The sequence below is a fragment of the Lates calcarifer genome, linkage group LG24 (genome assembly GCF_001640805.2).
Source record: "Lates calcarifer isolate ASB-BC8 linkage group LG24, TLL_Latcal_v3, whole genome shotgun sequence".
NCBI lineage: Eukaryota > Metazoa > Chordata > Actinopteri > Centropomidae > Lates > Lates calcarifer.
In genome coordinates, this window is record NC_066856.1 from 11,327,144 (window position 1) to 11,350,039 (window position 22,896).

At 40.7% G+C, this 22,896-nt stretch overlaps 3 protein-coding genes and 1 non-coding gene across 7 annotated transcripts in view; 2 read left to right on the forward strand and 2 right to left on the reverse strand.

The window, feature by feature from the left end:
* The window catches only part of arfgef1 (ADP-ribosylation factor guanine nucleotide-exchange factor 1 (brefeldin A-inhibited)), a 47,616-nt gene extending 43,499 nt beyond the window's left edge, over positions 1-4,117 (forward strand). For both annotated transcript variants that reach the window (XM_018673961.2, XM_018673962.2), the window contains 3 exons: positions 75-213; positions 2,194-2,311; positions 2,724-4,117. In XM_018673961.2, coding sequence (XP_018529477.1) covers positions 75-213; positions 2,194-2,311; positions 2,724-2,945 — 479 coding nt within the window. In that variant the 3' untranslated portion in view covers positions 2,946-4,117. The remainder of the gene's footprint in view (positions 1-74; positions 214-2,193; positions 2,312-2,723) is intronic.
* A 123-nt stretch (positions 4,118-4,240) lies between these two features.
* On the reverse strand, positions 4,241-16,915 carry LOC108881596 (centrosome and spindle pole-associated protein 1). 2 transcript variants are annotated; one of them, XM_051066618.1, is made up of 29 exons: positions 16,281-16,915; positions 16,123-16,204; positions 15,929-16,026; positions 15,735-15,815; positions 14,666-14,767; positions 14,168-14,529; positions 13,986-14,063; positions 13,316-13,407; positions 13,092-13,188; positions 12,923-12,980; positions 12,274-12,602; positions 12,060-12,181; positions 11,094-11,181; positions 10,702-10,813; positions 10,171-10,318; positions 9,963-10,076; positions 9,798-9,868; positions 9,454-9,597; positions 9,181-9,330; positions 8,990-9,088; positions 8,832-8,892; positions 8,570-8,696; positions 7,718-7,851; positions 6,504-6,638; positions 6,373-6,407; positions 6,180-6,243; positions 5,481-5,591; positions 5,217-5,365; positions 4,241-4,840 (listed from the first exon to the last, which is right to left on the reverse strand). In XM_051066618.1, the coding sequence occupies exons 1-27, from the start codon at positions 16,290-16,292 to the stop codon at positions 5,488-5,490; spliced, it is 3,099 nt and encodes a 1,032-aa protein (XP_050922575.1). In that variant the 5' UTR covers positions 16,293-16,915; the 3' UTR covers positions 4,241-4,840; positions 5,217-5,365; positions 5,481-5,487. The 2 variants fall into 2 exon arrangements, with proteins under 2 accessions (XP_050922575.1, XP_050922574.1); XM_051066617.1 differs by having other exon boundaries at positions 14,150-14,529.
* On the reverse strand, positions 15,371-15,443 carry trnar-ccg (transfer RNA arginine (anticodon CCG)). The gene has a single exon. It is a non-coding gene; the product is annotated as a tRNA-Arg (tRNA).
* A 222-nt stretch (positions 16,916-17,137) lies between the features above and the next one.
* Positions 17,138-22,376, forward strand: cops5 (COP9 signalosome subunit 5). 2 transcript variants are annotated; one of them, XM_018673960.2, is made up of 9 exons: positions 17,138-17,209; positions 17,292-17,438; positions 17,690-17,924; positions 18,889-19,017; positions 19,431-19,496; positions 19,795-19,880; positions 20,046-20,157; positions 20,890-21,038; positions 21,755-22,376. In XM_018673960.2, the coding sequence occupies exons 2-9, from the start codon at positions 17,302-17,304 to the stop codon at positions 21,843-21,845; spliced, it is 1,005 nt and encodes a 334-aa protein (XP_018529476.1). In that variant the 5' UTR covers positions 17,138-17,209; positions 17,292-17,301; the 3' UTR covers positions 21,846-22,376. The 2 variants fall into 2 exon arrangements, with proteins under 2 accessions (XP_018529476.1, XP_018529475.1); XM_018673959.2 differs by having other exon boundaries at positions 17,150-17,438.
* Positions 22,377-22,896: the final 520 nt, after the last annotated feature.

Below are 22,896 nucleotides of genomic sequence, written 5' to 3' on the forward strand. Positions count from 1 at the left end.
ATGACTTATCATCCCAAAAAATGTTAATTAAAATGGCTGTCACTGACTGCATTTAACATTTTTGCCTTTTCAAGGTTTCAAAGGGAAGTCGAAGCCCAACCTGTTGAAGCAGGAGACCAGTAGCCTTGCCTGTGGCCTGCGCATCCTGTTCCGTATGTACACAGATGAGAGCCGCCAAGACGCCTGGGCAGAGGTCCAGAGACGACTGCTCAAGTAAGAAACCAAACCTGACCCCATCACATATCCCACTGTATCACCAGTGCATCTACTGATTCCTCAGACAAACACCCCCTCAGCTATACCTCCACTGATGCCATAGATGGAGCATTTTTCTAATATTTTTCTGGCACTCATTATTGCAGTTAACCTTCATTTCCCTTGAACCTGTATCCCAAGCTGCCCACAGAAAATGACTGTGTGTACACAGAAGAAGCATATCTCAGTGGCCACCACATTAGCAAGCAGAGTATAGACTCCCTAAACAGGCTGAACTATTGATCTTGGTAATGGTTTCTGATGTCGCTCAGCTCATTTTCACCCCACTAATGATGCCATCTGCATTTCTTTACAATCGTTTGTATGTGTAGCACGAGTAAACTGCTCCTGCTAAACATATGTTTAGTGACAGCTGGAGTAATAGATCAGTGCATAAGACTAGAAGTGTACCCTGAGTTTGACAGAATTCATAAACTAATTGGTGCATTTGTTGCTGGGACTTTGCATTGGAAATATAATTAATATATTCAAAACTTGTCTGTGTAAATATTAAATTTGTAGAGGCAAATCTGCAAAATTTCTGCTTGAATAAACTGGTTTAGTAATTTAACAAGGTGTTTGCATGGGATATATAGATGTGGAAGCTATGGGTCTCATTAAGTTGATGGTTCAATCTTCCATTTTTTATTATTTTTTATGAGAATGAATTAATGATTTTAATAATACACAAAGTCTTGAGGGCAGTTTCTAATTATTGAAAATGCTCCAGATCTTTACCATCATTTGTGCAGAATCAGTTGGCGCCATATCAGGGATTTTTTTGCCAATACATCTGCAAAATATTAATATCTGCTGATAGTAATCGACTCTCTCAACCCCTGGTCTATGTGTGCATGAATATGTACATATGTTGTCTGAGTTGAGGACTGTTTCTCACTGATTCACCATCACCAGTTCAAGTGTGGGAATAAGGAAGTCACACATCTCTGAGCAGAAACGTCAATAGTCGCCTCAAAAGAAGAATCTACAGTCACTTACTCGTGGCAAAGGCACAGCATCTGCACAGCTCAGTAGTTCTCTGAAACAGATGCCGTGTGCCGTATAGATCCAAAAGAATCGGCAGCACTGATCTTTCATTGTTCACTACACCGCTGTCATGGTCACATCTTTATTCAGGGCCTAACAAAGAGCCGTCACCCCATTTCTCTCCCTGCCTCACCCTGATATTGATGATGATATCAAGATAAAGCAGAATCATCGCCTGTCTCTCCCACTTGCATTCATTATTCGAAAGGAGATGAGAGAGAGGAGAGGAAGAGGGGGAGGAGGAGGAGGAGGAGGAAGGGTGGTGCCTGCATGGGAGAGTGGCTCAGAAATCCTAATTCACTGAGACACATGTTATGTGTCATCATGTCTGTATTTTGTGTGCCTTCACTCTTTCTCCAATGCACCTCATCCAGAGGCAACACAGGCATATATTTATTCTTAAATTACACACACACACACATACACACACAGACCCTTGTTTACCAGAGGCCATGTACAGCACACATGCAAGTTTGATTAGCGCAGGGTGCAGGGCAGATTTGGGAGGCGATTAATGTCATAGACACTGGAGTGTAAAGGAGCTGTGAGTGTAGTGGAGGGAGAGAGGGGGATGAATGGCTAACAGATGGCATTGGTGTCAGCAGAGGCCCACAGGGTCAGAGAAGAAAGGTCAGAGGTTGCGCCACTTTTCCTCAAGCTAAAAACTCTGAAAAGAAATGTCTAATTGTTTTCATAATAGCCTCCATCAGTGGCTTTAATTAGCAGTTACTGAGCGAAAACAATCTTCATCTTCCTCACCCCAGCAATTTTTCATGGGATAAGTGAGGCAGAGAAGCAGATGCTGTCTCGCTACATTATATTACAGAACAACACAGCTCTAAGAGGTATTGATATTTCTATTTCTCTCTGTGTGTTGCCTGTGTGCTGTAGCGTGTGCAGCGAGGCTGTAGCATACTTCTTGGCCCTGACCTCAGAAAGCCACAGAGAGGCCTGGACCAACTTGCTGCTGCTCTTCCTCACCAAGGTGCTTAAGATCAGCGATGAAAGGGTAAGGAGCCGGAAAAAACGCTAGATGACCCCATGCACGCACACCAGATAATTCGCAACCAGGTCCAAAAATAACCTGGTTAATAACAAATGAGGTCTTTAACTGTTGATATAACAAGTTAAAGACAGTAATAATCAATCAATGGGGAATCTGTATGCTGATCACATTAAGGATGTAGATAGAACAGTGCAGCAGAGCAAGAACAAAATTGATTGCAATTTTTAGATTAAAATATCACACTGGAACCATTTTGATTTTGGTTTTCAAATTTATATTCATAAAATAATGTACTACAAGAATAATTAAGGTGCACTTCCACTCTTTTGCACAAAATTGAATGTTATGTTTTCATTTGAACCCGTCTCTGTCTTTGTTTCATTCTCTCTTTCTATCATCCCATTTCCACCTTTAGTTCAAGGCTCATGCGTCCAGGTACTACCCTCTGCTGTGTGAGATAATGCAATTTGACCTGATCCCTGAGCTCCGGGCTGTCCTGAGAAAGTTTTACCTGCGGATCGGCCTCGTGTTCAATATTGCACAGCTGCCCGAGCCCGAGCCAGAGCCTCAGCTGACACACACGGGTCAGGAGACAGATATGGAGGTCGGAGAGGAGGCTGGGGAGGAGGCCCAGTGATGCTGCACCACACGAACAGCCTGGAACACAGAACTCCACCAAGGGCACCCTGCCTCAGACCTGTGCAACCGCGCTGTGGCTCTGTGTCGTCTCAGCGCCCCCCCCGGTTTCAGCCGAACACTTGGCTTAAAAAGCCAATTATCAGTCGGCTATCTGCTACCACCCACCTGCACCCTTAACCCCCGTCACAACACAAACACGCCTATACACACAAACAGCCCAGATGGAGTATTTGATACCACAATAAAAACAGTAATGTCTTGTACAAGGTGTAGCAATGCCTCCACTGGATAAAACTACTGATAAACAACTGACAGTCACCCATATCTCTGATCTGCTCAGAAGGAATAGATTTCAAAAACTGTGTGCTTCTTACTGTATATTTAAAACATTAAGAATGAATGGTTTCAACAACATGCAAAAAGACATATTCAGTAACTATGAAATGTGACATTTGTCACACATTGATAGTAATGATCTTTCTGTCTGCACCGCAGATGGCTAACATTAGTATTGATAGCCTCTTGGATGAAACTAGTTGTACAGATCTGCCGCTATGTAATATAATCTTATAACACTAGATTTCATTTATTTTTGTTTATTTTTTTCTTTCTCTGGATTTGCTGCACTTGATCTCTTTTTTGAATGCACTGGAGATTTTACTTTTGTGATAATTTATTTGACTGTACCATCTCCTGCAGATTGTCCTATACAGTATGATTTGTAACTGAACAAGACCATGGAAAGTGAAGGGTTAAATTATTCCATTTTATATGTTGTTAGGTTTGTAATGGAGATAGAAGGTAACTGGGCTTCTGAAACTGGAAGAAAAGAGAGCAACCTGATGCTAGCTGCTTTTGAGTCACTAGTCTGTTTTCATGTTTGAGTTTAGTTTTCACTCTTGTGTACAAAATCAAAAGTTAATAATATATTTAATGTTTTTTTTCTTTGGTTTGGGGGAAAGTAATATGTATAGAAAAAATGACAAATGTTAGCTGTGCTTTAAGTATGAATGGGATGCATTCCTGCTCATGGATGTAGAAAACAAAATGTATATGATACAGCAATGTAAAGTTTTCTATGTTGCAAAAAAAAAGATTATTACAACTTTCTGTACAATACATCATCTGGCATTCTAATCAGGTTCTAGGTCAATAAAGTTTTTGAACTTGGTTGATTTGAAATGCTGAATCACTGACTTCTAAATGATATATAACTGCTAGCTCTTTGCTTTTCTACATTAATGATCTGCCAGGAACAAATACAAATAATAACATTTTTTAATTATAAAATAAACTCTCCAGTGTATATTTATAATTAAAGTAACTACATGAAAATGTACTATACATATGTTTATGAACCATTAACAGATATGCACCTTATAAAACATTCATGGGAGCAGTTAATATGTATTGCACAGTAAAAACTGCATTTTTTCTGCATAGAGAAACTTACCAAAGTGAGTTTTGTATAAGCTGCTTCTTGTCTAGCAGACAGACATTGATATTTTTTACTAGCATTATCTGGTATCTAATAAGCTTTTGAAGCTCTGCAGCCATACCCACATTTAACATGTAAGACAGTGTAAAATGATTCACGCATCAAGGATACTCCTCAACCACCACCCGCAGCAACAGAAAAGGGAGTTTGGCAAGCCTCACTCAGTGCAATGTCCCATCCCCAGAGATAAGCTGATGAGAGTTATGTGACACGGTGTGTCAGCCAGGGTGGAGCATCCATCCTGCTGCTTGGTCTCTCTCTATAGGCTGAGCCTTTTACAGCAGCTGAGGTACCGGGCCGCAGCCAGGGCTCTGTGGCAACAGTCTCCACGGAGACACGCCTCTCCAGGGCAGACCGCAAAGACAAGACATCCCCTTCATCACCAGACAGCCTCTCTGAAGAGTACAGAGGCTTATCCATCACACACTTGTCCAGGCAATCAGAGATTAAAGAAAGCTTAAAATTAAAATGCCATGCACACATACAGTATGGTATGCATTTTTGTTTTAGGGTTACCAGTTTCACAGCTTAGAATCAAGTATTAGTATAAGACTGAGGCATATGTGGGAAAGCTCTGTGCTATAGCCAGTTTGAGGTCAGAGGCATAAAATTCCAGCTTCAATGGATGGATTTTGATGGGGTACTCCTGAACTCTTTCAATGGACCAGCACTTACCTCCCTCCCCTACCTTTCTACCTTTTGTTTTTTTGAGGCATTTGACTTATTTAAAAGTCTCTGATGAACGCAGGCGAATAAACTGTTTCACCTCACCTGATTTGTTGTTGTGTTCACCAGTATGCGAGTCTTCGTCTCCTGGTGCAGCGCTGGTTGTGGGTTCTGGCCTCATCATTCAGGCTGGTTGATGACAACAGGGACTGAGCATCTGGCTGAATGTCACACTCCCTCTGATTCAAGAAAATCTGCAAATGTTTTGAAATTAGAAAACCAAAGAGACTTGAGTAAGTCAGTACTGAAAACATCAGGGATTTAACCTGCTGTAGCTTGTAGTCATTCAAATCATCATGAGCATCATACATCATAGTCACGTCTCCTCCGTGGGGCTGTCCTCTCCCAGTGCTCTGCTGAGAGCTGTGGGGATCTCCGCTCGATGAACCCACTCTTCACATGCGTCTCTGCTGTTAACATCTGACAAAGCAAAAAGGCCATTCATCATTACTCACAAACCTCTTTACAACTGGACAGAGATTAGGGACCTAAAAGTTCATTCAGTTCAGACATGTGTAATGTGAAAATGATGAAAATTAGTCTATCCAGCAAAACTTTTTACTGAAAGGAGGGGAGATGGAAGGGTTGGAGGAAAAAAAAACTCCCTTCTTGCACTAGGCTTGTTAACAATTTCTACACTCCCATCATTCCCAACGCCTGGCTCTATGCTATCAACACCCTGCAGCTGGCATGGGCACCTTGCACCCAGCATTGGCAACAGCTGCAACACAGAGACATGAGCTGGCATGAGCCACAGTAAGCCTGGCACAGACAAAGAGGTAAATTAGCCTGGCACCCATACTGTCGTAGTGTGGTATTGTGGGGGTGCATGTAGCTGACCTCCCAAGCAGTGTCACCTTTATGGAAAACATTTGGAGCCTTAGAAAAAGAGGAATCCCAAAGTGTGTTATGTCTCCACTGATGTAAACACTCTCTTCTTGCTTGAAGGAAAAAGGAAAGCATACCAGGGACAGTCTTTACAAACAGACTATGTTTAGCCAGGCTTACCAATGAAAGCAGTCTCAGATGGCAACATGGAGTCTCTGTGGATGAAGCACCCGGGTTTGTTCCTCTGAGAGAAGATAAAAACAAAAGTAGGCACCAATAAAACATCTCTGCTTAAGAAGAGCAAGCCAAGCGAGTCTGGCTCATCTATCCTGTCAGAATGAAAATGCATAACTGTAATGTGATGACCACTCACAGGGTAATAATGGCTCTCTTGCTGGTCCAAAAAGTCTATAGAGAAAGACAGAGCAATTAGTGAAAGAGCATAACAGAGTTTGAGGAGACTTTTATATATGTATGTGTGTGTGTGTGTGTGTGCTCCCTGACCATGCTCTTCTTCTCTCTTCATAAGCCTAAATTTGCGTTGTTCACGTAGAAGTGCCTGCTGTTGGATGTCCAGACTTTGTGCATCAGTGGGAAGTTCAGGGTACATGTGAAGGACCTCCTCACGAGATGCTGTGTCTGAGAAATGAAAAGGTAAGAAGAGAAAGCTCAGTTGCTGTTAGTCTGATATCTGCATCTGACTGATGCAGCCATAACAGTTGCATTGGCACAGTAATAAAGAATAACAAAGGTAAGGTCAGGAAGAACAGACTAGCGATAAACATTAAAAGAGAGACCAACAATTCCACTCTGTGAAACAGCAGTTTGGTTGTGACTCAGCACTCTGGCTACAGCCTGCCATCTACACCCTATCAGGGTTTGACTACAGAGAATGGATATAGCATTCAGATGTAAGGCTGGAAACAATCCAAAATTAATATGTGCAAGTTCAATAAGTGATTTAGTCAGTTTGTCACAAAAAAGCATTTCTTCCTATTTTGTTGGTTTTACAAGCTGCAGCTCTGCGTGTCTTTCAGACCCCTGCATTAACTCGGTCTGGGAACGCATCCAAAGCCATTTCCTTGGTTTCGCTTGTGTTACATTCTCTGTTCACACCGCCCAACTGCCTGTCACTGATGGGTGCCTCCCATGACCTCATGAGATTAAAGTTTCAGTGTGGCTCGAGAGAGACAGAGGACTGATGAGGCTCTGGAAAGTCTAAACCATCTGGCAGTGCCCAGCTGGTTTAAGACCACAATGATCCTGTTCCCTCATCCTTACATCAACACCATGACCAAGGCTATTATAATAAGCTTCCTCAACCACTTCCTCAAAGTTGGAAAATCAGGTTGGTTCAGCATGTAGAAGCAAAGTAAGCTGTGTCCAATCGGTTTCAGATCACTGGGATAATTCTGATTTGTCATCAAATGATGATGCCTAGTTCATAACTATTATTGAGTTATAGAAGTAAGATGAAGCTGTATGAATATATTATTTTCACAAAACTGTAACCACTATGAAAGTTCTTACTGCAGTTTCTAAGTACATTCTATGACCTCTTCAGTAATGACTACTTCGTACCTCTGGGTCACATAAAAGAAATGAGGAAGGTGAATGAGGTGTTTTTTTTCTCTCACGGTTGGGTGATCTGATTAGTAAGTACAAATGTTGCCTCAAAGTGAAATCTGTGTCTTATCAATGAAAGTGTCTTTCATTACCTCTGTATTTAAGGTGGTTGAACTCCCTGATGTTTTGCATGTTAACATGTGCAGCATCAGTTCTTGCAGTTGGTGGCCGATCAGCTTGCTTGGGCACTAATTCAAAGGCATCCTCTCTGGGACGTCTTCTGGGCCTGAGCAAAGGAGGAAAACCCGACTTTAACAGATCAATTACCTCTAATAACACACACCTCTAAGCAATGACTAAAACAGCAAGCTTGGTTTCTGTGTACCCACCTTCTACTGTTACCAAAGAAAAGCCATGAACATGAAATATGCACCAAATCAAAGGCATTTCTCAAATAATGATATGTTTGCAGTAAACTAACTTGAATATAAGCAGGGACTGTACAAGTAGCTTGTTATACATAAGTCTTTTCTTCAGGTAGGATTTTACAATATATATATGTGGAAGTGCCCTTCAGCAACATTCTGAATCCCTGCTGGATCATGCACTGCTTCTGACTTTGCAAGGTGAAGACAGATGAAAAGAAAATTTCATGTTGGGGATCTACTGTTATATTACTGCAGTAATGAGTCCCTGAAACAAATGTGAATGGAGATTAGGAGATAGCCAATCTGACCTAGGTCACTTTCATTAGCTCAGAGCACTAGAAAGCCTTTTTAAATATGAATAGGAAATCAAGATCGCCATTTAACAAGACAGAATTAGTATTGTAGCTTCACCTTAATGCATCTGGGGGTGTATTAGGTCAAATTGGACCTGAAGGGGTAGAACATATCTAAATTACACATTTTTAGCCCAGAAAAAGGGGAAAAATCCCATTTGTTCTGGGCATATTGTACCTATGCACATTACCCCTACTTTTCAGGGGTGTCTGACTGTATTACCTGCTGGGGGGAGAGTAGTGACTCTCCTGTCGATCTGTTTGACCCAGCTGAACCTCCAGTTGTCTCTGCTCTTTCCTCAGGTACCTACGGAGGGCTGAAAGCTCTCTGATCACTTCCTGGTGACCATCTAAAGCAAGAAGAGGGAGTGAGGGGTGGAAGAGACAAGGATGGGAACAATAAATGTTTAAGTGGCAATTTAGGATTTACAAGCAGCCATGGATTACTTTTTTTTTTTTTTTTTTACAGATAAAGACAATCTTACCTTGTAGCTGGGGTATTTTCACAGGGACTGGTCGGTAGTGTGGTGCTGACACAGAGCGCTCCTGTTTTGGAGATTGTGGGAATTTTTCATTATAGATTTACACCATGACAGCCTTGATGTGGTAAATATTTGCATATGTTTCTGACTGGGTGACTTACAGTCCTAGGGGAGAGTTGGCTCACAACAGAGGAAGGTCTGGATGCCACAAGGTTTGTCTGCTTCTTCTGCAAGGCTGGGATGGGAGGGGATGGTTCTCTCTGCAAATTTATGAGCAGAATCACATTTTGTGACAGAGCTGTTCATTAAAACTGTAAGATACAGTACCAATATCTTCTCAGGCTTACTGTACCTCATAACTCAACTGCGCCTTTTTCTCCTCTCTGTCCCTGGCGCTCTGTGGTACCTTCATCTCAGTTTCTTGTTCCTGCCCCACCTTCATTTCCTCCTCCTGGCGATGTGTTTTAGGTTCACTGATCCAACTTTGGATCTCTGGCCTATGCTGTAGGGAGTAAAGAAAACAGCGTCTCAATGGCAAGTTTAGTGTGGGTAGAACCCCCCCCCCCCCCCCCCCAAACTGTAAGGAATGATGAAGTGCTCTTCATCAAAGAGATGAACTCCTCACCTCAATCTTCTTCTGCTTCCTTTGCTCCTCCTCATATTCCCGCTGTATGCGAGCCCTTTGCTCCGCCAGCCTTCTCTCTTCTTTCTCCTCCTCAATCCTCATTCGTTCTCTCTCCTCTGTCTGCTTTCTTTTGTTTTCCTCTATCTGTTGGTATTGACAAAGTAAAGTAATGGTTACAATTCATGTACAACTTCTTCAAAGTGCTTGGGAACATTAAAATGGTTGTAAACAATAAAAATAATCTGATTTTATTTTTAAAAAGATGCTAAAGCATTTCATGTTTTGTTGATCAGCATCATCAGGCAGTTATCTGCATTAAAAAAAGACTGTGACCTGGTACTTACCTGTTGTTTCAGGGCTTCTTTGTATCTGTCCTGCATTTGGAGCTGCTGTGGAGTTGGCTGTTCACTGAAACCTGCAAGGACAAGAGAGACAAAGTAATTAGCAATCTCAGCAAACAGTAGAGCAATGTATACAGAACACACAGTCACCCAGAGACTGACCACTACCTGACAGTCGATGGGAGAGGCGAGCCCTGGCTTCAACTCCACTTTGTTCACTATTCTTGAACACAGGATTCCTAGATGACTCCTCATTGACCCTGTGCATTTGATTTAGGTCACCTGAGAGTATGGAAACATTTATAAGTGATTAAAACATACTGTATAAGTATCTATTGTGACCGATCATTAAATTAGGAGGTAAAAGCCAACTTACTGAAAAGGTTGCCTTTTTGGTCTTTAATCGGAGCGCCTCCCCCACTTCGCCCCCAGGGGTTGTACGCCATCATCTCGGCTTCCATCTTAGCATTATACCGCTCCTTCTCTTCTTTGTCTCTTCTTTTACGTTCCTCTCTTTCTTTGATCTGGACATAAGGATGGGAGGATGTTTCACTTTCAGGGACTACCCCTATCCTTTGGAATATAAGTTTGTGTTTTTCTGCTGGTCCAGCTACAGTGCATTTCTTTGCCCATGACTTCACCAGTGATTTGCTCTTATTGTCAAAACATTTAGGTCTGTCTCTAGAATCTGTCAATTCCTGGGGTTCCTCTGCTATCAGAACCACCCATCATTAACATATCAGTATGATGTTACCTCAACATTTTGGCTGAGTTACCAAATCTCTAAAAACATCCAACCACCAGTTAGCAGCAAGTAAAAAGTGTAACTGTGCAACTGTCAAAGTGGGCACAAAAACAAGCTTCCGTCACTGACCCATGATGGTATCTCATAGATCTGATGTCATACCTGCTGCCTGAGAGCTTCCTGGTAGCTCAGTGCACTCTCTCTCCTCTGTTTGGACTTCTCTTCATGAAGCTCTCCTACATCCAGGGGAGATGCTCTATGTTGATCAGTTGCTCTAGAAGCAGACAGACAGTGTGACAAATGATAGCATGTGTACAGGAAGGTACTGACACAGTCACACTGTTATTTTACAGTGAAGACCTTCTTCTGGAAGACAGAAAAGAAAATCTCATGACCAACAACTAATATAAAAACTATCACACCCTGCAAATTGATTTTCAGTATAAAGAATAGAAGTTACACTCATTTTGAAACTGTTTCAAAATGTGTGACCTGAATTAATAATGATAATTAACTTCTATTACAAACACAAAAGGGGTAGGATGGACACTGACTCAGTGTGGCGACCAGGTCTGCGAGGAGGTTGTTTCTGAGGAGGACTCTGGAGATTCCCAGACTGTTGCACCCCTTCAGACAGACCATCTAATGAGGAAAATACATAAATACAAGATTATAAATACACACTATTCAACTGTTTCATCAGCTATCTGCTGCCACCATCTGCCAGCTTTTGAAAAATGTTTTACTCAGACTGGGGTAGAAATTTGGCATCAAAATAAAAATGGAAAGGAAATAAATGTAACCAAACAGACCAGCTGGATGAAGTCAGATCCATCTGGATCTGCTGAACTCATATCCAATAAACTGCACAGAATATCCCCTTAGTAATAAAATCAGTTCTGCTGTAAAATGAGATTCATGAATTGCTATGCCAAGTCCTCTTGGCCATTGATATGGTGATAAAGTGGGTCTATAATAAATGGTAATTCCGTACACAGAGGTCTGGGAGTTTACTTATAGCAATGTGAATTACTCTCATCTAAGGTGAAAGTGCCAGATACTGAAAGTCAGTTTATAAACATCAAAATCTTAGACAGTGTTGACTGTACACCAAACCAGTATTACTACAAATACTGTATATATACTTTAAATTACTGCTGTTCATTTTCAAATTTCACCACAATGGAGCATTTTAGAAGTTTTTTGTTCTTTTTACCTCAGAGCAGTTGCTGCTTTCAATTCATACAATTTGCACAGAGTCGAAACTTGCTGGAAACGCAGTAGGTAATCCATCACAGTAATCATGATGACTGTTTTTTATTAATTAATATGTTATTGTTGCTTTTTGTTTGGCTTCATGTCAGTCTGCACTTAAACCCACATTGCCACACAATGACGCAATTTTGAGAGTGAGTTAATTTTAGCAGTAATACAAAGTATACATGAAGTCCAGTAAAAGACAAAAGAGCAAAAGCATTCCTTAAACTGAATTTTTTTTAGAAAAAAAAGTAGAACTATACTTTGATAGCGAGGGAAAGGATCCAATGGATCTCTTGTTCCATAGTAGTAATAAGCTGCATCATATGGAGTCTTGTAATCATTTTTTACAGTTGGAGGTATTGGAGGAGGAGCACCAGCAACCCTGAAAATACAAAATCACAGAAACTACAATAAATCAACAGCAAAGTTGTTAATTTCACTCATGTTTAGGAACACGAAGCAGCAGTGAACTACCTTGGAATGGCCACCTCTCCTAACATGTTGGAGAAGTCCCTGTGGTAGTCCTCATTAAAATAGTCCAATGAGGGGAAAGCTTGTGCTGCTTCCGTCCCAAACCCAGGCACTGTGTTTCCTGCCAGCTGACTGAGAGCTGTACTGTAGTCCACCTGAGACTTTCCTTTGGGGGCTCTCTGCTCTGCATTTTCAGTGGGTTTGTTATCTTTAGGCCTCAGATTTGGGTCCTTCCCTTCGGCCTCCAGATCTATTCCAGGTTTGTAGGGAACATCTCGTCTCCAGCTGTCATATTGCCGATTTACAGCTCCAAACTGCTTAATTCTGTTGGGCTGAGGAGGTGATGTGTCACAGGAAAAAAAATCCATCAAAAGAAATCAGACAAGAATATTGAGAAAACCTCAAAACACAATGAGTTGCTCAAGGCGGTATCACATCGGTATCACATCACACATCACACATGTGCCATCACATCAAATCATCCTCCATGATGGTGATAAATATTGACATGTGAGAAGTGTTTATTGAGCTGTTGAGACACTTCTACAAGACTTAACCCAATAACATTACGTTATGCTACGTTATGTTACATTACATTACATTACGTTACAAAAACTGTATCAATTTTTAACCCATAATACCATTGTGCTACCTCTTTTTCAGGGTCTGTGGCTCCAGTAGCTGCAACCCTGAGCTCAAGTTTCTTCTCCCTGAAAACAAAGGCCAGTGCAAATCACCCCATCCTCTCTGTTTTGTCAACTCTTGATGTGCCAGCTGGAACAACTCTAATGAAACTGTTGACTTAGTGAATAAGCACATACCTCATCTTATTTCTCTGCTGTTCTGCAATTTGTTTCAGAAGCTCCTGCTTATACCGTTCTTTCCTTAGCTGAGAGGCCATCTGCTCTTCTGTTGCCCCTGCTATGTCAACAGAGAGTCATAAAATACACAAGTGAAGATGCAAAATAGGAATTTCAATCAATCATCAGTAATCCCACAGGTCAACATGTGTCCAAAAGCATCATATAATAGGACTGGTATTTACCAATTAGTAGCCCAGTAGCAAACTCAGCCTTATTCTTGCTGGTAGCAGATCTAGATCTTGCAGCCATCCTCATGCTGTCTGGCATTTGCAGGCTATTGAACACAGATACACAGAGAAGAACAAGACACTCCACAAGATGCCCTTATATAATGTATAATAGCATAGCAATCAGTTTTCCTCTTAGCCACACCCAGCTACCATTTAATATCAACACTGCCTCACAGTTTTCCTGCAGAGCTTTCTGGCCTCTAACTCAGAGACAGAGAGCGAAGCCCCATTGTCCAATCAATCCAGTCCCCCCTGCTACAACTGGAGTGAGTGATTACTTGCCTGGAGCTGGGCCAATGCTCGCCCTCAATCACTGCCCCACACGTTAGCAACTTACTGACAGTCGCTCAACTTAATAGCATAAACCAGAAACAATGACATGCAACAGCATGTAAGAGAAGTGCTGAAGAGCAATAACTAAGTGTGACAGCAATCATCAATACCTGTCTGGTGTTACAGTAACCCGTGTTGGCTCATTCAGTCAGAGTACTTTCTTGACTGAGAAAATGACTTTTCAGGACAATGTCATTGGTATATTCAGCTCTGCATGTGAATACTGCTGCTATCTGGGATCATTCTGACCCAGCACTACTGTTCTCACAAAGAAATAGATCTTGCTTACTCTGACTTCCAAACCAAGTCATTGTTGTTCTGATCATGAACACCAGGGGCCTCCACCTCCTTTATGTCCTGAGGAGCTCTGCCATAGAAACAGACATTACAGGTGAAGAGGAATTACATTACCGCAGTCATTAATCTATGGCAAAAGATAGCTCAAAATCTTACTTAGGAAAAAGGCTAAACCTGTTAGCTCTTTGTTCTCTGATTCTCCTCTCCTCTTTCTCCTCAGGTTCTGGACTGTATCTGTCCTTTCTCCTCCTGTGTCTGAACTCCAACTCCTCCTCTTTGTCTATAATTAGCTCTTCCTCTGAGCTATAGGGCTCTTTTGGTCTATGGAGTTGCCATCGCCTTCGCCCCCGACAGCCTGGATCCCAAGTCCCTGTGCTTTTTCCATGGTCCACAGCCTCAGTCAGAGTGGCAGCATCCCTCCTGGATGCAGGGCGCTCCCTGGAAGGAGGGGAGACGTTTGTGTGGGTGCTGAGGATGGGCAGAGGAGAGGCTGGAGAAGAAATGAATGCAGCCTCTGAAGCTTGAACCTGTCCAGGCTGAAAGTGAAAATGTGGAAACATTCAAAAAGCATTTGCTTTATACCAGAGCTTCTTCTACAAACCCTGTCTTTTGGTTATAAAGTGGAATTGATGACTACAATGTGATTGTTTCTTTATTGGCAATTCTCATTACCTTAGAAGTGACAGGAAGTGTTCCCCTCTTTAACCGTCTGAATTGGGCTTTTTCCTGAAGGAAAAGATTATATTCTTTATTTCTCTCCTCTCTCAGTTTTTCCTGTAAGAGAAACAAATTAGAATTAATTTGCTAGCAGGCACTTTTGTCCAGACCATGGGGGCCTATTTCTTGCTAAAGGATGAAATCACCAACCCTATCAGCCACCTACAACACAGTCTTGAGATCCTTACCCAAGCAGTTAAACCCCCATTCACACCTTGAACCATGTGATCCTAACAACTCACATGATGTCAGGGTGGAACAACGACCCACCAACGAGTCACACCTGGGCTCATGTGACCCTAACGACTCACATGAGGACAGGGTGGGTTAACAACTCTTAGGACCACCTCCAAGAGGTTTAATACCTGGGACTCCCCAACCAGAAACTAGAAATGAAGAAGCCTTTCGGATGAGAGTGAAACGTCTTCAAGAAACCTAAAAGAAGTCCAGTTACCTTCAACTCAAGTATTTAAGACCACCAGCACTACAAGTAATGACTGACTAAACCTATCACATGAGCTACTGCCTCCAATAAGAGCCTAACTGTACCATAATGCACCATGTAGTAAATTTAAAATACAGCTGCACATACTTTCCTCTGCATTGTGGGTGTGTAACACTAATCTAAATAGGCTGTGCACAATCCCCACCTAACTCACTCAACCCAGGTGGGACTTGAACCCACAATCCCCAGCTCCGGAGGCTGATGCCTTATCCATTAGGCCACTGGGTCACAGCAGTGCTGTTTCGTAGTAGTCTCTGACAAGTCTGCAGGTACTTGTAAACGAAAGCAGTTGCCATGAAACACAAAGCATTGTATAATCTGCAATTCATGCCTGCTGAGGCACTGCAGTATATAAAGTCCATCAGTGCTGTTGTGAACTATAGTTATGTCAAGCTAGGAAGAAAAGTCTTATTTTGATGACCACTAAGAGTTACAGTACAGTATGTCACACTTGGACTTGGACACACACACACACACTGACGTACTCACACAGGCACACAAAAATACACAGACACACACCTTAGCTGATGTCCTCTCATCAATGGGTAGAGAGAGACCTTGTGGTTGTGGATGAGGTTCACTAGTTCTCAGACCTTTTTTCTGGAGGAAGACAATGACAACAAATGACAGGATGGTGAGTAAGTAAAATGCAACAGAGGCAACTTGAAGGCATGTTTTACTATTCATTTATTTTTACAAGTGCATCATCAGACCTTGGCAGCATAATGTCTGTAGTCCATCTGAAGCTCTTGCTGAAGTTTCTGTTTCTTCCTTTCATAGTCAGTTCCCAGTAACAAAATTAAGCCCAACCCTATAAAATATATAATATACAGTATTAAATATATTGTATGAACACTATATTCATAGAATGCAATCTGTTCTCAGGTTTCAGAGGCTTACACAATACCTCTGTCTGGATTAGGGACTATTCCATGAGCTGCTGATGCAGGAGGCATATTTACAGTGTTATTTACATCACCAGCCGTTAACTGTGGAGAACATATAACATTTGACATGCTCATTAATAGTTAGGAGGTGATTTTAAAGCATTTCTGTTTTACGTACCTTGCTTTGCATGTATGAATGGTGTTTCACACTTCAGTGATGATTTATCTCTGTGTGTTGCCTCGAAAAATCTCCCATCTTCGTTTATTTTTGGGTACAGCCAACGAAGTAATCACTGAACCTGTGTATGATGGCTAATTTCTGAGAAAAAAAAAGTTTGCCTGGTCTAAACTGTCAGCAAGGCGCAAAGCATCGTTCGGTTGCTAGGAGAAACATGACACAAAGGTCCTCAAGGGAGAGGCTAACTGAATAACCTAGCTAACACAAAGCCCCAAAACAAAGAAAATATATCTGAAACACGTCAAATTCGGTGGTAAACAGTTGTTCCATTAGTCGGTAATATTTAATATTTGATGTCGCTTAATAAATTGGTATCAACGATCTATAAACCCTTGTGGAGTGCAGGTTACAAACAACTAACGCTAGTGAACAAGTACCAACCAGACCTAGGAGCCCTTTGAGTCTTGAGTACCGGCTTTGTAGTGAAGAACTTAGTTTCGTAATGAACACTAGCTGCAGTTTTTTTTTAATACCCGAACGACCCTCTCCAAAAGTACAGTGCCCAAAACCTCAGAGAAAAAAAAACCCTCACAAACTGGTCAGACAAGCGTACCTGTCTTACTGGAAAGTGCCACCAGATGTCAGTACGTGCCCGACGGTTAGTTGACGTCCTCTCAAGACTAAACCATGTTTTCCTGTGAGAGGGGTGCTTGTGCATTCACACGACTACTAAACACGGACTAGTATCGTTTCGGGCGGAATAGAATTGTTACATATATGGTTCAATTTCAATATTAAAATGTCATGTACCATGTAAACACACCAATGTTATATGCATATGACATTAAGACTAACGTCCCCTGTATTGGTGTATTGGTATCATTCACTGTCATGGCTCCCTGAGCAAGTAGACGTTTCGCCTTGCTACGGTATCAAATATACAACAAATACAACATTTCTTCGCTTATTTGAGCATAGAAAAGGGGTTTAACCACTCGTTTTTGTGCTTAGATAAGTCATCATGGCGGGGAGCAGCACTGCTCAAAAAACATGGGAGCTATCGAACAGCATGCAGGAAGTTCAGAGCATAGATGAAATTTACAAATATGACAAAAAGCAACAACAAGAAATCCTCGCTGCGAAGCCATGGACAAAGGAGTAAGTTCATAACGTAATCTGGTGTTTAATAGACTAAATAGTTTAAGTGACTGTAAAAGCAAATCTGTGGTGTCGTACGTTGTGTCATGGTACATTCTTGCTAAAATACCCGTGATAGCTTGGTAACTAGCAGTTGTTGATCAGTGGCAGTATAGTAGACTGTGTGTGGTGTGTATTTTCAAATGTATCTCCTCCTTGATATCATACTTAATATACGTAACGATGAATATGTATCTTTCTTCGACCCACAGTCACCACTACTTCAAGTACTGCAAGATCTCTGCTCTGGCCTTGTTGAAGATGGTGATGCATGCCAGGTCTGGAGGAAACCTGGAGGTGATGGGCCTCATGCTGGGGAAGGTTGATGGTGAAACCATGATCATTATGGACAGCTTTGCCTTACCTGTGGAGGGCACAGAAACCCGTGTCAACGCACAGGCTGCAGCATATGAGTACATGGCCGCCTACATTGAAAATGCCAAACAGGTTGGACACTCACTTGAAAGGCAACTCACTTAATTCTTGACTGAGAAAGGTCAAAACAGACTCTTCCTACACACTGTTACAGTATTGCATTGTGATTTATAATAGTGCATCACTGTCTAGATGTTATTAATTGCAACCATATTTTCTTATTGTGAGACTTGGGTAAATATCATTCTAGAGATATATGTTTGTGAGGTGGATTAAACATACACCAACAGGATTTCAAGCTGATACAAACTCCTGATATTTTCTCACATTAAAATACGCCAATGTGATCATATATATCATCAGGAGATTTAAGTGTGTCTGGTGTCAGAGATTTTGCCATACTGTTTACTGTTATTTTATTATTATCTCTGATTGTGTACAGGCACTGTATGGTAGGACTATATGGCATAGCACTATATGGAAATATTGAAATTTGTATAGGGATTTTGAAACAATATGGTGCCATTTTCTTTAAGATATTTAATTTGCTGGATTAGTCAGAAGCAGAGAGCTCTCTCTGAATATTACATTTGTAAACTGTCTCTCAACAGATTTTCCTCAAAATTTACTATATCATGATGTATCAGTATCTCAGTATAAAATTTTATATACAGTGTTAGAGGACGGTTATCCATATTGCCCTTCCTTGTCTCATCTATTGTTTAATACTGTTTTCATTTCTGCACAAGTCTTGCTTCAAATAATTGTGCAGAAGTATGCTCTCTAACATGCCTGCTCAAGATATGTTTCTTCTCTTATAAATCGACCTTCATACTTTAATTCAGTTAAACTCACACTTATTTAAAGTGGTATATTCTTACAAAAGATCATAAAATTGCCAGTACTACACTTTGCCATATAAAGGTAGTAATGATAATTTTCAATCAATATTTTCATACTATTCACATTTTTCATATTACTGTATAATAGTGCATTTTGAGACAGTACAATGCAGGCTCCATGTCTAATCCGTCAGGTTGGCCGGCTGGAGAATGCTATTGGCTGGTACCACAGCCATCCGGGCTATGGATGCTGGCTCTCGGGCATAGATGTCAGCACTCAGATGCTCAACCAACAGTTTCAGGAGCCTTTCGTGGCCGTTGTGGTAAGACAGGAAATAGTAACCATTGTTATTTCAAGTCAAACACTTGGTTTACTGTGATTTCTAATTGCACCCCATTAAAACAGTATTCAGGAAAATAAGCTCTTTCCTTTCGAAGTATGACAATACACGTTAATGTGGGTGTAACTGAGAAGGGGGTGAGATTGTTGATGTATGGGTTGTAGGTTTCCATGTAGTACAGACGAATATTTTGCTATTGCAACCATATATGCTATTTACACTTCATTTGGTCTGGCAGTGCTTAAATGCCATGGGCGTTGTATAATTAAGTGTGTATTTTCAGAACTCTGACAGCCATAGTAAAGGGCTCCTGGTGGCCAGATTTGAGTAGTCTCTGGAGATTTGTGTGACCCCTGACTTTGTTTTCCTGTTCTACTGTATCTTGCTTCCTACAGATCGACCCCACTCGGACTATTTCTGCAGGGAAAGTCAACCTTGGCGCCTTCAGAACCTACCCAAAGGTAAAGCAAAGACATGTATATAGCAGCAGCTCTCTCAAGACTATACATTTAAAAGTAATGACATAATTAGCTAGTAGTGTTTCTGGTGCATTCGTGTTTTTATTCATATTTGTCATTTTAAAAATTTGGTTTTATGTTTGTTATTATTTATTTGTATTTGTTATATTATATGAACTGGGATTTATGATTTTGTAATTGCCTTTCTATCACATTAAGTCATTCTTTATAATTGTGGTAATTTACAGAATTTTTTTTTCTCCTGTTGTTATTTCTCAACATTTTCCCTTTGCATTTTCAGGGTTACAAACCTCCTGATGAAGGACCCTCAGAATATCAGACAATCCCTCTGAACAAGATAGAAGACTTTGGTGTACACTGTAAACAGTGAGTGTTAATATACAGTATACTACAATGTTGTCCTCATATTGAATACTTACTTAACACACACAGTATGTGAAGCATATCTTAATTGCAGTTGCTTTTAATATACTTTGCTCTTTACTCTTTGACTGTAAACTCATGTTTTTTTCTTTGATTTGTCTCTTTTAGGTATTATGCCTTGGAGGTAACTTATTTTAAGTCCTCCCTTGATAGAAAGCTCCTGGAACTCCTTTGGAATAAATACTGGGTCAATACCTTAAGCTCCTCAAGTCTCCTCACGGTATGTATGCAACTTCAAAAATCAAAATGTTCATTTATCATTTGACATTTTGATTTATGGTTAATTATTACACTATAACTCATGGAGACATGTGGTCACCAGCTTGTGATGTTGTGATTTATTGCAGCCTATTAGCAAAGCGCCTGTGTTTATTGATGTTAGTAATAACTTTAATTTAAACTTTTTAACAAGGGAGATAAGTATTAAAGTTGGAGCTGACTCCAGCGATACAGATGCTGTCATGGTTCGCCGTGGATCATCTCTTTTTTTCCCACATGCAGTTCATTCTAAAGATTGAAACCCCCCTCATGTGAATTCCCATTGTGGTTGCAGTCACTCTGTCCCGAGCTTGACTAAACAGTCTAAATAGGCATCAGGCTTATCCAAACAGTTAGCTCTTTGGCATTCTGGATGAAGATGAATTGACTAGATGTCAAGAACGAGCTGCTCCATGGGTGACAGGCTTTGTCAGTTGCTACACTGTCACCCAAGTCAGGGGCCCCCATGTCATTGTGTTTTAATTACCTTTTCCACTAAAAACACGGCCTCACCTTAAGCAAACTTTTCTCTGACTTCTTTTCATTCACTGCAGCGCAAAAGTGTTGCTATAGCTTGTTAGACAGATTTGTTGCCATTCTGAAAAAAATCTTGTTCTTTGTGGAAAATCTGTTATCTAGCTTTTGTTGGCAAATTGTGCATGAATTGGTTTCTCTGTGTGTGTTGGACGGTCAGAACTCGGACTACACCACAGGCCAGGTGTTTGACCTGTCGGAGAAGCTGGAGCAGTCAGAGGCTCAGCTGGGCAGAGGCAGCTTCATGCTTGGGTTGGACACACATGACAGGAAGTCTGAGGACAAACTGGCCAAAGCAACACGAGATAGGTAAATGTTTTTCTGTAGAAAAGAACTTAAACATGAACTTTTATTTATTTACTTTTATTTATTTTGGGCAGGATAATTCAGTACTGTCACCTGCTTTCCCATTGCTTGTGCAAGTGGTTGATAGTATTACTTTAAATTCATTTCATCTCATCTTGTTACTGCATGATACACATTATTTACCAACTCAATTGATTTGTTGATAATACATTCTTGCCTTTTTATGATATTAATAATAACCATATAATATGTTGTTCTCACAGTTCTATAAATTATTTTAATGAAATTCTTGTGAGTTATATTTGGCTTAAAATATTTTGTTATATGTTTGGTTTAGGGCTGCAATCAAGATTGTGTTTACTATTGATTTATCTGCATATTATTTTCTCAATAAATAGATGGATATTTTTGTACATAAATTGTCAGAAAATAGTGAAAAATACCCAAAGAGTTTTTTCTGTCAGTTTACCTCAGACAGATTTAAAATATAAAACAGAGTGACTCAAATGATTATTCACTTACAAAAATAGCTGCCAATTATTATCCTGAGTATTATCCTGAGCTCATTTTATTGTCTGTGTGGTGTATTTGGTTTTTCAAAATTATTTTAAATGTAGTGTGATAAAAACAGAAAACTGTAAATGTTACATCTCTGTACGTTGTATCTGTTCTGCTTGGGGTAATTACTAATCTCATTTTTTCTCTGTGCTTTGTTTTAGCTGCAAGACAACCATAGAGGCAATTCATGGCCTGATGTCTCAGGTCATTAAGGACAAACTCTTCAATCAAATCAACACATCTGCCAATTAAACCTGAGCTATGAGCTGATTTGGATCTCACCTGGAGATTTTTTCTTGTGTATGTCTAGCACTTATTGGTTTATGGTTTAACTGCTAAGAGTAGCATTATCTGTGAGTTCTCTTGGGATTTTTTTTTTTTTTTTTTTTTTTAGTTCAATTTATTCTTTTGTCCTTGAAGTAGGTTAGGAATACAGCCAGGGCTGCTGCAAAAAAATAAAATCTTAAAAATGCAAGTACTGTATATGCTTATTTCATACTTTTAAAACAGTAGTTTATGTAGGTCTGTATTGTGCAGTATAACATACATCGTACATGGGAAATTGGACAGTTTCACTCAGATATGAGGTGGCCATTTGTCCTCTCATATTCAGTCCTATGTAGATATAATATCGTATTCTTAAGGTGTGAGGAATTGCTGCACTGTTTCTCTTCATGCTTGGTTGTTGCTAAAAATCTTTTTTACACCTGGGGCCTGTATTCTCCCGCAGCCTCGACATTGAGATACACACCATGGTCGCATTAAACACACAGCCTAACCGAGCACCAGTCAGTCATTCAAGTGTAGTCTGTCATAGCATTACATAATGGAACAACAAACTCAGGCTTCTGCACAGGCTCAAAGGGGAATCGGCTGCCATGTGTGGGATGTCTCTGCGGAGTCACTCCCAGCACACTTTGGCTCTCGGTGGTACAGCGCCTGGCGGAGAGGGCCAGCTCGTCAGGTTGTGGTGTGGCAGTGATGCAGTGCAGAAACAGAAGCCGTACACACTGGAGTCTATTCACCCAAGGTGTCTGCTCTCCATCGAAGCAGACACTCACCAAGCCTGCCTCTTTTTACAGACAGCTGCTTTGGCCTGGGTTTGTGTCATGTCTTTTTCATGGTATTGTAATGGCTACATGTATATTTTTGATGTCATGTATTGCAAAGGAGAGAATCCCAGTGGGACAGAGGAGGTGTCTGTTTTTTCTCATATGCATGATCTTTGGCACCACTTCTTATAATGATTTTCTTTTACCATTATTTAAGCTACATCTTAAAATGGAGGGTGTTTGGTATAGCA